This window comes from Myotis lucifugus, unplaced genomic scaffold (assembly GCF_000147115.1).
Source record: "Myotis lucifugus unplaced genomic scaffold, Myoluc2.0 scaffold_98, whole genome shotgun sequence".
Taxonomy (NCBI): domain Eukaryota; kingdom Metazoa; phylum Chordata; class Mammalia; order Chiroptera; family Vespertilionidae; genus Myotis; species Myotis lucifugus.
The window spans coordinates 4185329-4200625 of record NW_005871146.1 but is presented as its reverse complement, the minus strand read 5'-3'; the positions used below and the strand labels follow the sequence as shown (position 1 = coordinate 4200625).

Below are 15297 nucleotides of genomic sequence, written 5' to 3'. Positions count from 1 at the left end.
AATCTAGTTGAAGAGACAAGGCCTACATACAAAAGTTCCAAGACAAGGCAATATATATTAAACTCCAAATACAGACAAGAGAGTAAATTCTATAGTTCTTCAGAGGACAACAGAATACTATCATCATGGGTTTGGATTGTTAAGAAAAATTCATGGAAAATGAAAAACCTGAGTAGAACTTGAAAGGATAGGTAAGATTTGAAGGTAGACAAAATATACTGGTCTGGCTGATGAAAGGACAGTAGAATATTGATACTCAGTAATACAGGAAATAAGACTTAGAAAAAAGATTGGATCTTTAGTCTTAAGTTTCAAACTAAGAACCCTGGAATTTAATCTTACATTCAAAAGGGGGAACAATGCATTTTAAACATTTTTAAACTTTTGATTATAGAAAATTTCAATATAAACAAAAGTAGACAGATTTAGATAATCAATTCCCAAAGATATCAAAATCTTAAAATTTTAAGTAAAATTAAAACATGAAAAAGACTGCAGAAAGAAGCAGTAATCAAAAAAGTTAACATAGCAAGCCTACAACTGCTTTCCTTCAAAGGGTTTGCTTAAAGGTTGGCCCTTGGTCGGCATCTGAAAACTTGCATGGTAAATAGTTCCCCTACACCAGTGGTCGGCAAACTGCAGCTCGCGAGCCACATGCGGCTCTTTGGCCCCTTGAGTGTGGCTCTTCCACAAAATACCGACTTCTGCGCATGGGCCATGAAGTTTCAATCGCACTGTACGTGCGTGCCTGTACGTGGTATTTTGTGGAAGAGCCACACTCAAGGGACCAAAGAGCCGCATATGGCTCGCGAGCCGCAGTTTGCCGATCACTGCCCTACACTGATCGAGTGACTCACAGAGCCTAGACAGTACAACGTGGTTTATACACACTTGCTTTCCTTCCAGGATTCTGGGATTTTGGGGTGTGTTAGGCAGAGGTGCCTAGTTCGCAGCCCCCAATAAAAACCTTAAGCACTGACTCTCGAATGAGCTTCCTGGTAGGCAATACCTCACTCCTTGTCAATCTGATACTGAAGTAACGAAGTGCATAAGTGAGTGACTCCATTAAGAGAGGACTCTTGAAAGCTTATACCTGGGTTTTCTCTGGACTTTGACCACACATCTTTTCCCTTTGCTGATTATACTTTGTACCCCTTTCACTGTAAAAAATCATAGCCATGAGTCTTCCTAGAAAATCACTGAACCTGGAGATGGTCTTGGGAACCCCCAACACGAGTGGTCATTATGTAAGACCATGGCAACCATCCCAACATGATGTGATATGACCGAGACAAGGATGGTAGTGGGAATGAAAAGAGGCCAATCCTATAAAAAATAATGAAAAATGAATTAACAGGATTCAGTGATTTAATATGGAATGAGGATAAAAAGAAAACAATATTCCCAAGGTTTTAAGTTCTATGCTATCTTTATTCCTCAGAAGCCATGTTTACAGAACACACTGTATTCATAAGACAAATGTATTAACTTCAAAAGTATTTTTCCACTAAGCTATGACACCAGGGACGCATGCTATTAGATATCAAAAGGCTAACTCATACAGAAGTTTAACACAAATGTACAATTCCTGGTGAAATACTAGGTATCTATTATTCTAGTAGAGTCACTTTCAGAGGAGAGTAACAAACTGACATAAAATATAAGTATAAAAAATCTGAAGATTTTATACACATTTTTCTAATAAGTCCTTACAATCCTTTTGTGATAAATGGGTTCTCTTATTCTAACCTTCAAAACAAAAACAGACTTCTTACCCGGTACAGAATCTTGTAAGTAGTATACTCCCAGTTCTGTTTTAAAGGAATGTGTAATTATGTATGCATGATATATAACTGCTTGTATAGATATACTATATCTGGAAGGATATACTAGAAGATGAAATAGAATCTTCCTCTGTCAAATTGTAAATTTGGGTGGGAGGGAAACTTTTTAATTGTAAAAGACTTTCAGAAAAGGTTGGCCCAATTCCTCTTCACAGAAAATAAGGATAAATTTGGAGAAAATTATCAAAATAACCATTTCAAAGCACTAGAAATTGACCAAAGGCAAAAACAAATTGAAAAGCATTTGCTCTTGAAAAACAAAAGAAGACTCAATAAAGACATTCCCAGATAAGCAAAGACTACAAGAATTCATTGCTAGCAGACCTGCACTATAAATAAATGTAGTCCTCCAGGCCAGAAGCAAATGACTCCAAATAGTAACTTTGATCTACAAGAATGAAGAGTCCTGGCTGGTGTGGCTCAGTTAGTTGGGCATCGTCCCATGCACAGAAAAGTTGCTGGTTTGATTCCTGGTCTGGGCACATGCTTAAGTTGCGGGCTCAATCCTCAACAGGGGAATGTGCAAGAGGCATCTGATTGATGTTTCTCTCTCTCTCTCTCTCTAAAAAAAATAAAAAAGTCTTTTTAAAAAAATGAATGAATGAATGAATGAATGAAGAGAACCAGAAATAGTAAATATCTCAGTAGATATGTAAAGAAGTGTATTTCTTCTCTTACTTTAAAAAAAAAAGGTTGTTTAAAGCAATAATTATATTGCTGTGTTGTGTTTATACACTATGTACATACAATATACAACACACAAAAGAGAGCAGGAAATGAAGAGACACTGTTTCAAAGTTGCTATATTTATCAGAATTAAGTCAATATGAACATGAAGTAGGTTGTGATAAGTTAAAGATGTACAGTGTCAAAGTTTAAAAAGGAAAGAAAAAAAAGCTACATATTGTAATTCTTAGAATCAGTAACTCAAAATATATAGCCAAAAAAAACCCCCAAAGGAATTAAAATGGTATTATGAAAAATATCTGCTCAACACACACAAAAAAAAATCATAAAGGAGAAACAGGAACAAAAAGACAGCAGACATAGAAAGAAGCAAGATGGCAGACCATAAATAAACCATGTCCAAAACAACAAGAAAGCCCACTGCATGGGAGAACATATTTGCCAATGTTATCTCTGATAAGGGTTTCATGTCATACATACATTTTCAGGGAACTCATACAACTTAACAAAAGGAAGATAAACAATCCAATCAAAAAATGGGCAAAGGACCTAAATAGACACTTTTCAAAAGAGGACATACAGAAGGCCAAGAGACATATGGAAACATGCTTGAAGTCACTAATCATCTGAGAGATGCAAATCAAAACGACAATAAGGTACCATCTCACACCTGTCAGAATGGCTATCATCAACAAACCAACAAAGGACAAGTGCTGGCGAGGATGCGGAGAAAAAGGAACCCTCGTGTACTGCTGATGGGAATGCAGACTGATGCAGCCACTGTGGAGAACAGTATGGAGTTTCCTCAAAAAACTAAAAATGAAACTCCCATTTGACCCAGTGATCCCACTTCTAGGAATATATCCCAAGAAAACAGAAACACCAATCAGAAAGGATATATGCACCCCTATGTTCATAGCAGCACAATTTACAATAGCTAAGATTTGGAAACAGCCTAAGTGCCCATCAGCAGATGAGTGTATTAAAAAATGGTGGTACATCTATACAATGGAATACTATGCTGCTGTAAAAAGGGAAGGAATTCCTACCATTTGCAATAGCATGGATGGACCTAGAGAGCATTATGCTAAGCAAACTAAGCCAGTCAGAGAAAGATAAATATCACATGATGTCACTCATTTGTGGAATATAATGAACATAAACTGATGCACAAAAACAGATCCAGAGTCAGAGAAGCATCTATCAGACCATCAAACCTCAGAGGGAAGGCAGGGGAGGGTAGGGGGAAGGAGGAGAGATCATCCAAAGGACTTGTATTCATGCATATAAGCATAACCAATGGACACAGACACTAGGAGGGTGAGAGCATGAGCGAGGGAGGTTTGGGGGGTAGTGGGGGAATAAGGACACATATGTAATACCTTAATCAATAAAGAAAAAAATATAAAGTGAAAAAAATAATAAACAAAATAAACCATGTCAATAATTACATTAAATGTAAAATGGACTAAACACTCCACAATAAAAAGACCACATCAGACTAGATTTCAAGATCCAATCACATGCTGGCTACAAGAAAGATGGCTTAAAATAAAAGAAATAAAAGATATACCATGTAAATAGTTTTAAGAGAGCTGAAGTGGCCTGTCATGGCTGAGTGGTTGAGCTTCATCCTATGAACCAGGAGGTCACGGTTCTATTCCCGGTCAGGGCACATGCTCGGGTTGTGGGCTCGATCCCGTGGGGGGCGGGGCATGCGCGCAAGCAGGAGGCAGCTGATCAATGATTCTCTTTCATCATTGACATTTCTATCTCTTTCTCCCTCTCCCTTCCTCTATGAAATCAATAAAAATATATTTTAAACACAAAGAGCTGAAGTAACTACACTTTTCATTGTAAATCCTTCTGCACGATGTAACTTAAAAAAAAAAACTCTGTATAACTCTTGTAATAGGAGATAAAACTACTTACTGCCAATTATAGAGGGAAAGTGACAAGGACAAAAGTAGAGAGAAAAGGAAATAAATGATCATCTTAATTCAGCTTTCTCCATAGAGGTCATCTCCTATGTGATGGGACTTTATTATGTTATAGTTTAAATGCATATTTGAAATCCTATCTCCTCAGGTGTTGAAGGAAACTAAATTGCAGACCTATCTATGAAATATATTTTTTTTTAAATCTTAAATCACCATCTAGATTTTCAAACAGAAAGGTAAAATTATTTAAATGAGGTTGAAGTTTTAAACTAGTTGAATTGGTTTTTATTTTTATTTCTTCTACTGTGTAGAAGCAGCCTATGGGCAAAGGTCAGGTCATGGTTGAAGGCCACAGATTTGCTCTGGCATGAGCACTATGAGACGCAGGGGACGGGCCGGCCATAAATCCAAACCCATGCATTTAAATTGGTTTTGAAATGCAAAGTTAATTAATATTTAAAGGTACTTTGAATTTTTTTTAACTGAAGAGTATATTGTCCAAATCTTACATATTTAATATTTTAAACAAACATGGTCCCTTATGACTAATGAGAAAGCTAGTTTTCTACTATGCAAAGAACTAATCAGCTAGGGGTGAGGAGAAATTTAGACTACTATCTGCTATGCACCTCTTCTTCTGGCAGCATCTTTCTCCGACCATCCTTTACAGGAAATCCACTTCCAAAGTCTTTTGAGGAAATATCAGCTCCATACTCTACAATAACATCTTCTTCAATGCTGCTCACCAGCCGCCAAAATTCCTTTTCTACTAGTTCTGTGGGAACCATCTACACAAGGAAAACAAAGATCATATATTACTAACTCGCTATAACCAGAATCCACTATAACATTAATACACAGGTCAAGTTTAACACAAACCCATGATAAAATAGAAAACCTTATTCTGTCCCAGAGCTAAAAACACTAGGTCCTAATCTTTTCCACTGAGGATAGGGAAAAACAAAAGACAACTTAAATGTCCAGAAAAACATAGTGAACTCGAACTGCCTTTTTTTGCAAGCTGCTTCCTAACTAAGAAGACTAAAGACCTAGGCCATCAAAGAAGAAAAAGGAAACACAAAAATCAAGGCTTAATTTTAAGAGCTTTGGCAAATTTTTTTTTATAGGGATTTTTAAAAGCCCAAGATCCCACCTGGCCAATGTGGCTCATTGGTTGAGCATCAACTCAGGAACCAAGAGGTCACAGTTCAATTCCCAGTCAGGGTACAGGCCTGGGTTTCAGTCTCGATCCCCGGGGGGGGGGGGGGGGGGGGGCTCATGCAAGGAGGCAGCATTGATGTTTCTATCTCTCTATCCCTCTCCCTTCCTCTCTCTCTAAAAATCAATTATAACATTTTTTTAAAAGCCCAAGATTCCCTAGGAAAAGAAGCAAAGCTTATATTACAAATAACTAAACAAAAGCAGCAATTACCACATACTTCATGCTTTTCTATAAGGATTACCCACAGAGGGCTAGTAAACCATTTGAAGATCAAAGTATTTTTCTTAACAGGTGAGTGCACACTGCCACATTAGTGAGTGAAAGAAACTGAAACAGATGCCAGGCCCCTAGTCTTTAGATGTGGTGGTCTATCATCTTTTACATGCTGTCCCTGTTTTCTACAAAATAACATAACTAAAAAGCAAACCAAAAGCTTTGGACTTCATACCTTCCCAACTGACAAAATATACTCACATGGACTGGCATATTGAAATAGTCAGACTTAAAATTATCTGCCATCTCTCCAAAGCTCTGAAGTGTATACTCTCGTACAGCCTGTTCAAATCCAAAGGCTTCTCGAGGTTTATTACATTCCTGGGAAGAAAAAAATATCTAAGATTAACTCACTGAAACAGAACTGAACAAAGTATTATGGTTCTCAGATACTACCTTCTTTGATCATTTCCCTAGGTAAAGCTAATCCAATCAACCAAAACAAAACAAGTGTTAATTACTTTCAATATGGAATTAGGAGATAATGTTCTAGATAGAACCTCACCTGCACTTTTCGCAGTCTTCCAGTAGGAAAGTGGTAATAAGACACATTTAAACTTTGGAGTTGACATTAAGGTCTGGCACTATGACAAACACCAATAGGACTACTCATTTGCATCAAGCCTAGGGATGCCTATCATTATCAGTATATTATTGCATCTAGCTATAGAGAATATAAATGTTCATGGAGGAAGGAGAGATGATGGATAAAGGTGTATCCACTGGAATGCTAGAATATCTAGCTAGAATGTTTTTTTCAACTATCAATCACCATTACAAATATCTTCACACAAATACTCAGCGTAGAACTGCTTCTGAACCATCTAACCTATTTGAGATGAATAAGTAATAATTCAAAGGCCATAAAAGACCTCTGAATACATCTAGATACACCCAGCCAATTCCTTTCCTTCAATATGCTATCATATTTTGTTAAAATAAGTAAACAGACTAAGCATTTCATGACAATGACATCAATATAATCTTCCAATATGAATAATTTATACAATCAAATCAAAATTTAAACAAGCTAACAGTTTATTTGGTAGCATGAAAACTGAATGCATAATATCTAAGTTTTAGAGTTTCATGTCTGGTGTGTTGTTGTTTTTTAATTAAAAAAAGAAAAATATCCTTAGCTGGTTTGGCTCACTGGACAGAGCATCGGCCTGTAGACTGAAGAGTCCTACATTTGATTCCAGTCAAGGGCACATGCCCGGGTTGTGGGCTCGATCCCCAGTAGGGGGCATGCAAGAGGCAGCCAATCAATGATTTTGTCTCATCAGTGATGTTTCTATCTCTCTCTCCCTCTCCCTTCCTCTCTGAAATCAATGAAAAAATATATATTTAAAAAAATAAATAAAAAGAAAAATAGAGTATTATGCTAAGCAAAATAAGCCAGTCAGAGAAAGACAAGTATCACATAATCTCACTCATATGTGGAATCTAATGAACAAAATAAACTGAAAAAAATAGATCCAGAGACATAGAAGCATGGAATAGACCAGTGATGGCGAACCTTTTGAGCTCGGCGTGTCAGCATTTTGAAAAACCCTAACTTAACTCTGGTGCCGTGTCACATATAGAAATTTTTTGATATTTGCAACCATAGTAAAACAAAGACTTATATTTTTGATATTTATTTTATATATTTAAATGCCATTTAACAAAGAAAAATCAACCAAAAAAATGAGTTCGTGTGTCACCTCTGACACGCGTGTCATAGGTTCGCCATCACTGGAATAGACTGTGGAATCTCAGAGTGGGTGGGTGAGTGGGTGGGAAGAGGTCAATCAAAGAACTTGTATGCATATATGTATAACCCATGGACACAGATAATAGGGTGGTGAAGGCCTTGGGCGAGGGATGGGGGCAGACTAGAAGGGGTCAATGAGGGAAAAAGGGGACCTATGTAATACTTTCAACAATAAAGATTAAAATAAAATAAAAAACACAAAATAAAATAAAAAAGAAAACAAAATAACCTACAGCCTTTATTTTTATAGTTTTCTAGGAATATGAAAATTCTGAGCAAAAGTTTCATTCATCTGCAGCAATAAACAGAACTGTTGAACCATAGTCAGAAAAAAAACTTTGAAAAGCAAGCTGTCACAATACAATTTTTACAGTTCCATTCAATATCTCTCTTTAAAAATTCTGGTGATTTTAAACAGTAAAGAACAAAAACAGAATGGAAGAAGCTTTTGGGAATGTGTTTACTGTATGTGTGTATGCATGTGTTATTGTTGTTAGTTTAAAAAGAATCTGTAAATTGTACCTCAGCAACGCATTTAGGACACCTCCAATCTCCTTTGGGCACATCAGGTAGTGGGGGAATTAAACAAAATGTATGATAGCTGTCATCACATCCATCACACAAAAGCAATTTATCTTCATTATTTCCCCGACCACAAAACATACAAACATAGAGATCAACCTGTTAAAAAACGAAGTAAAATAAAAGTCTATTTTCCATAATAAGTAACATTAAATTTTTACCAGGAACTCCTTAATTGAAACAAAATAATGTATACTAATAAAAAGCAAATACAACTTAAATCCTGAATATTTAAATAATTGTTCTTAAATAGCTTTTCATAAAATGTCCTAAATTTCCTCAGAGCTTCTATGGGAAAGTTAATAAGAGCATATTAAGTTATTAGAATAAAGAAAAAAAAGACTACATATCTAGGGTACTTGAAAGTCAATTTATAGAAATAAAATATACCATGTCATTCTTCCTATAAACAAATACTGTTAGAGAATGAATACTGAGCCCTGTCTATAATACAGCTCAAGGACTTACAGATTCATATTCATTCTCTTACTTAGTTACTCACAAGTCTACGACTTAGGGAAATAGTCTATGTATATGGAACAAAGTAAGATTAGCATTACATAACCAAAGATGCAACTTCAGGTTCACCATTAAGTCTTCTAACCAAATTAATTAACTAAATGGCATGCTAAGATACTAGAGCAAAGTAAAAAGTGCAAAACTAAATAAAAGTAAATCCTTTCCCTCCTGACACATCTCAGAACACTTACAAAGTTAACAGAGAGAGTTCCTTTCCGTTGTCTCATTTGCATGTTAAATGCGTCTGACCTGTTGGTAACTTTTCGTCTTCGGGAGACCTCATCTTAAAATAAAAATAGTTATATAATAATAGCAAAAACTAATGTTGAGAGCTTACTCTGGACCAGACACTATTTAAAATTATTTAAATTAGTTAAAATCTCACAACACTATGAGGTAAAAAACTATTATCCCCCATTGAAGATAAAGAATCTGAAGTATAAAGAAGTTACATAACTTGCCCAAAATCACACAGCCAGTCAATGGCAGATTGGGATTCCAATCCAGGCAATCATACTCCAGAGATCTTAAGTACTAATTCTATACTGACTATATGAAGTATTTATCATATACTTCATATGTACTAATTTGAGACTAGTTTTATGATCACTGCCAGGTAATACAATAATTAAAAGAATGGAAAAGATAATCAAAATGCTTAATTCTTAAAACATTATCATGTATTGTGCTATCACACTGAACTTTTTGAGAGTGATCCTCCAGAGTTCAGTCCACAATCTGAATTATGAGTTAATTAATATCATAAAATGTATAGTTAATATGATTTGTGAGTATAGTATTTCATTAAATTCTTACACATTAAAAATAGCTCCAATGCAATCTTTGTTAAATTGAGTTTTAAAACTGACATATACCTAAAGGTAAAGATGGAACTTGATCTTTGTATTAGTAATTTTACTAATTAAAAGTTTCAAACATGCTAAGCTGAGATTAACAGACTTTCCTCAAAGAGTTCATTTAAATGAAGTGTAATAATATATCACGGCTTACAGAAAAATATCAAAATTATAGTTAGAATATAAGTCATAAGTTCTCCCCACTATCTTTTGATACTAAAGGCCAGAGAATCCTCTATTTCTCTTAGAATTTAAAAGTTATAAGACTTAGATCACCAGGTGAGAACCATTAATTTCACCATTCTCTCATAAACTAGCCTTTAGAAACTACAATAAATCTCTGTGCCACATATTAAAACATGGAGGAGGAAAATTTCTCTCCCAAAATATTATAAAAATTCAACCTAATATGGCTCCTCACACCTTAAATTTAAGATTATCTGACACAAAAAAAGATTTCTCTAGGAACCAAGTTGTAAGTTTACAAGTCTTAGGAAAATCCCAAGGCAGACTGCAATTCAAATATCATTTGAATCTTGCTATAACCACACTGTTATACCTTATTTCTTTTCATGACCAAACAATAGATTTTTACCTTCTTTATCTTTTGCTCCCATTGCCAGGCCCACAACCTTAGGCCCAGCTCCAAAAATTCGAAGTTTCTTCAGTTCTGTGTTTCTATTCACATCTCCAGATTCTGACTAAAAATAAAAAATGAGACATGTTAGTCTAGTTATTCTGTCTGTCTATTCTGATTCACACATTTATTTCTTATCAAAGAAATAAAGTTTCAAGGTCCTCTTCAAAATGAAGAAAACAATTATTTAATTTCTTCTCTAATTCCAATCACTGCCTCATTACAACAGTTAAGCACTCGTCATCAAAACACTATGCAACACCCGGATTCCTTTCCACAAAAGAAAATCTATCTTTCATAAAGCACAGTTGTCAATTAGGTTCTGTCCAGAGACAGACAGTAGTGGTAATAACTGGTTATAATATAGATAATAACTCCATAGTAAGCCCCACTTCTAACTTGCTAAGAACACCAACTCTGATTAGGAAGCAAAATGCCTATCCCAACAGATGAATATAAACGTTGTAAGCCAATTATGTCAATGCCATTTCTCTTTGTTGGTGATGACCTAGCTAGGGATGGGAATGTTATCTTGGTCTAGCCAATAAGACAGAAGGAAAATCTACTGGAAGCCTCTGGGAAAGATTTTCATCCTATATAATAAAAGCCTAATATGCAAATTGTCTCCTCGGGGGGTCGTTGGACCGGGAGTTCGACCAGGAGACCAGGAGTTTGACCGTTCACTATGACGTGCGCTGACCACCAGGGGGCGACGCGGAACATGGCGGGGGTCGGCGACGCAGTACTGGCAGCGTGCAGCAGTGGAGGCGCTGCCGGCCCCGATGGGCCCCGAGGAGAGCAGGATTGTGTCAGGATGGTGGAGCAGGTTAGCAGGCGGCACCAGGCCAAGGCGGTGTGAGCAGGTGCCCAATCACCCTGCCAATCACCCCGCAGATGGCAGAGGGGGGCGGGGCTGCCGCCTGGCTCCCAGGCACTGAGGGAGCCGGGCGGGGGGGCCCAGCCCTGACCGATCGTCCCTACAGACGGGATGGTGGAGGTGAGGGGGCGGCACCAGGCCAAGGCGGGGTGCCAGGCGGGTCTGCGGGGCTGCGAGGCTGGGGGTGCGAGCTGAGGCTGCAAGGCCGGGGGTGCAGGCTGGGCACCGATCTCCGTAGGCCACCCCGAGGGACCCCACCCATGCATGAATTCATGCACCGGGCCTCTAGTCTTCTAATAAAAGAGAAATCTTCTCAAAAAGTAAGCCTTTTGCCCCAACTTCCTTTCCTACTACTAGGAAACTCAGCTGGTGAAAGCATGGTGCTGAACTATACAGCAGCCACACTGCAATCAGGAGGAGATGTATCATCCATACACTGAAGAAAGCAAAGCAGAAAGATGAAAAGAGGCTGGGCCCTTGAAGATAATGGGCAGTTGGTGTTATCAATCCTAGAACTACCTATATCTCTGAAAATTTTATATGAAAAATATGTCCTTATGTGAAAACTGTGTTTTTAAAGTTTAAGCTACTGTCGTTTGGTATTCCAGTACTTGAAGATGAGAGCATCCTGACAGACACCGCCGTTACACCTTGAATTTAGTCAGTGGTTCTCAACCTTCTGGCCCTTTAAATACAGTTCCTCATGTTGTAACCCAACCATAAAATTATTTTCGTTGCTACTTCATAACTGTAATGTTGCTACTGTTATAAATCATAATGTAAATATCTGATATGCAGGATGGTCTTAGGCGACCCCTGTGAAAGGGTCGTTCGACTGCCAACAGGGTCGCGACCCACAGGTTGAGAACCGCTGATTTAGATGAACCATAATCTTGAATGGATGCTAAGTAAATAATCAAAATTAATTTAAAATATACTTAGTCAAGGTCGGCTGGCATGGTTCAATGGTTGAGAGTTGACCTATGAACCAGGAGGTCACAGTTCAATTTCCGCTCAGGGCACATGCCCGGGTTGGGAGCTCAATCCCCAGTGGGGGGGGCGGTGCAGGAGGTAGCCAATCAATGATTCTCTCTCATCATTGATGTTTCTATCTCTCTCTCCCTCTCCCTTCCTCTCTGAAATCAATAAAAAATAAAGTATTTAAATATCACATGATCTCACTCATTTGTGGAATATAATGAACAACATAAACTGATGAACTAAAATAGAGCCAGAGACATAGAAGCATCAAACAGACCATCCAACCTCAGAGGGAAGGCGCGGGGGTTGAGGGGGCAGTCAACCCAAGGACTTGTATGCATGCATATAAGCAGAACCCATGGACATAGGCAGTAGGGGGGTGACAACAACCGGGAAGAGATCAATGGGGGAAAAAGGAGACATACTTAATACTTGAAACAAATGATTTTTTTAAAAAAAGATAATCACACTCTTAGAAAAAACTTTCCTATAAAATAAACTGCAGGTATTAGGTAATTAATTAAATAAAATAAAAATAAATATAAACCAGGATATAATACAGACTACTCTATAAATCTATGGCTACACAACAGCTGACATATGCAGATCAGACTAATAAAGGATCATATAAGAATCAAACCAAACATATGGCATTTCCAAAATTTATCTTTAAACTTTAGTAAGCTAAAGTTTGGCTATACTTATCAACTTCTACAGTTAATCCAATGTTAAATACAACACTACACACATCCTTTACCCCCACTAATGTAAAGTATACATAATAATAAAAGCTAACAGTATGTGCCATATCAAAATATTTTACTCAGTTAATCCTAACAACAATCTTTATAGATAGGCAATAGAGTTCCAAAAAGCAGAAATAAAAATAAAAACACATTATCTAATCTTCTTGGAATAAAACAATTGAAATAAAATTAAAAATCAGAAGGCCCTTCCACCTAGAATTTAACTTTCTATTAAAAAATGATAATTTTTTAAATGATAATGAAAAGGCTATATATCAGAATCTCTGGAACAAATTAAAGCAGTGATCACAGGAAACTTTAGTGTTAAACATACGAATCAAAACAAAAGAATAAAAATAAAAGAATTAAGTTACCAACGGAAAATGCTAGGAAAAGAACTACAAAAAAAAACCAAAAGAACTTTGTGATATTGGATTAGAAGTGGAATTATCAGTATGAACTCAAAATATAAAGTCATAATGTCTTTAAAATTTACTTCCCAGCCCTGACCACTAAAAGAGCCTATAAACAATGGTATCCTAGTAGGAACAAACACACTTTGTGCTCAGATCTTGGTTTCTAAATACCATTTCCCACTAAAATTAACCAGGATTCTTTGGATAAATGGCTGATTCCAGGTCTAAAGCTGGCAAGACCAGCCTTTTCTGTGCTTAAATAAGTGCTCAAAAACAGACGGAAACATGGTCAAGAGGACATCATGAATCAGCTTAAAGATGCTCCCATTAGCCAAATTTGAAACAAGAAATAAAAGGGCCCAATCAGTGTGGCACAGTGATTGAGGGTCAACCTGTGAATTAGAAGGTCACAGTTCCATTCCCGGTCAGGGCATATGCCTGGGTGTTGGGTTTGATCCCCAGTGGGGGGTATGCAGGAGGCAGCCAATCAATGATTCTCTTTCATCACTGATGTTTCTATCTCTCTCTCTCCCCCCATCTTCCTCTCTAAAATCAATAAAAATATTTATTTAAAAAAACAAGTAAAAGGTTATAAGACATGTATCAAAAAAATCATAATCTACAGTGATATAAAAGAGGGACAGTCATGGTTCCAAAGGTATAAAAATTCATCAAAAAGTAGATTTAATATATACACATTTTACTGTATGAAAAATACAGCTCAAGAAAAAGTATGGGTTGTTCTTTAAAGGAAAAGGCTAACTTATAAATATACAAGGAATGACAGAACTAAAAAACCACCCATTTTGCAATCACCAATATAATAACTAATTCAAGCAAAGATCATCAATCAATGTTAAGATTACTGGATAAATCATAACTGGAAAAGAGGTTATTCACACTCTATCATGATTTACTCTTTTATTACAAAAAGAGTAAGTACTTTATAATGGAGAAATCTGGCTCAAACTTAGTGTCACCACTAATGGGACTTATTGGCATAATGGGCTTCATTCTCCTGTGTAAAGGTGTTAAGAATTTGCTATTCTTGCCCTAGCCAGTTTGGCTCAGTGGACAGAGCATCAGGCTGGGGACTGAAGGGTCCTGAGTTCAATTTCGGTCAATGGCACATACCGGGGTTGCAGGCTCGATCCCCAGTGGGCAGCGTACAGGAGGCAGCCAATCAATGATTCTCTCTCATCATAGATGTTTCTATCTCTCCCTCTCCCTTCCTCTCTGAAATAAATAAAAGTACTTTTAAAAAAATCATTTGCTAATCCTATCTAATAAAAGAGAAACATGGTAATTAGCTGTACATCCGCTACCCTTCCCATTGGCTAATCAGGGCGATATGCAAATTAACTGCCAGCCAAGATGGCGGCCGGCAGCCATGCACTGAAGCGAACAGGGAGGCTTGCTTGCTCCAGTGACTGCGGACTCCAACGTTCCCCGCCTGACTTGCCGGCCTCTCAGCTGCAACTCTAAGCAACTATGTTGCAAATATAGGAGCTAAACAAAACCCCAGAAACCTGCGTTAGTCAGCCAGGCTTCAGCCAGCCGGACCGCAACATTGTATCAAATACAGAAGGTAAACAAAGGCCAGAAACCTGCTTTCAGCAGCCGAGGCCTCAGAGCTAAAGCTGGCCCAGAATAAAAAAAAAAAAAGAAAAAAAGGAGTGGTTGGGAGCTTCAGTCACCCGCCAGCCTGAAAACGGCCCTCAGCCCCTCATCCAGACTGGCCAGGCACCCCAGTGGGGACCCCCACCCTGATCCAGGACACCCTTCAGGGCAAACCAGCCGGCCCCCACCCGTGCACCAGGCCTCTATTCTATATAGTAAAAAGGTAATATGCCTCCCAGCACTGGGATAAGAAGAGCCGCAAGCCTCCTGGCACCGGGATCAGCATGACAGGGGCAGCGCCCAAACCCCTTGAACTGCCTGCGGCTCTGTGTGTGACAGG

General features: G+C 37.7%; 1 protein-coding gene across 11 annotated transcripts in view; it reads right to left on the bottom strand.

Moving 5' to 3' along the window:
- The window catches only part of KDM5A (lysine demethylase 5A), a 105297-nt gene that overhangs the window by 62375 nt on the left and 27625 nt on the right, over nucleotides 1–15297 (bottom strand). For 9 of the 11 annotated variants that reach the window (XM_023756731.1, XM_023756727.1, XM_023756733.1 and 6 more), the window contains 5 exons: nucleotides 10276–10381; nucleotides 9015–9106; nucleotides 8245–8403; nucleotides 6168–6287; nucleotides 5101–5259 (listed from right to left, as the gene is read on the bottom strand). In XM_023756731.1, the coding sequence (XP_023612499.1) occupies nucleotides 5101–5259; nucleotides 6168–6287; nucleotides 8245–8403; nucleotides 9015–9106; nucleotides 10276–10381 (636 nt within the window). Of the gene's footprint in view, nucleotides 1–5100; nucleotides 5260–6167; nucleotides 6288–8244; nucleotides 8404–9014; nucleotides 9107–10275; nucleotides 10384–15297 lie in introns of those variants that run through there. The other 2 variants (XM_023756734.1, XM_023756729.1) reach the window with 2 other exon arrangements.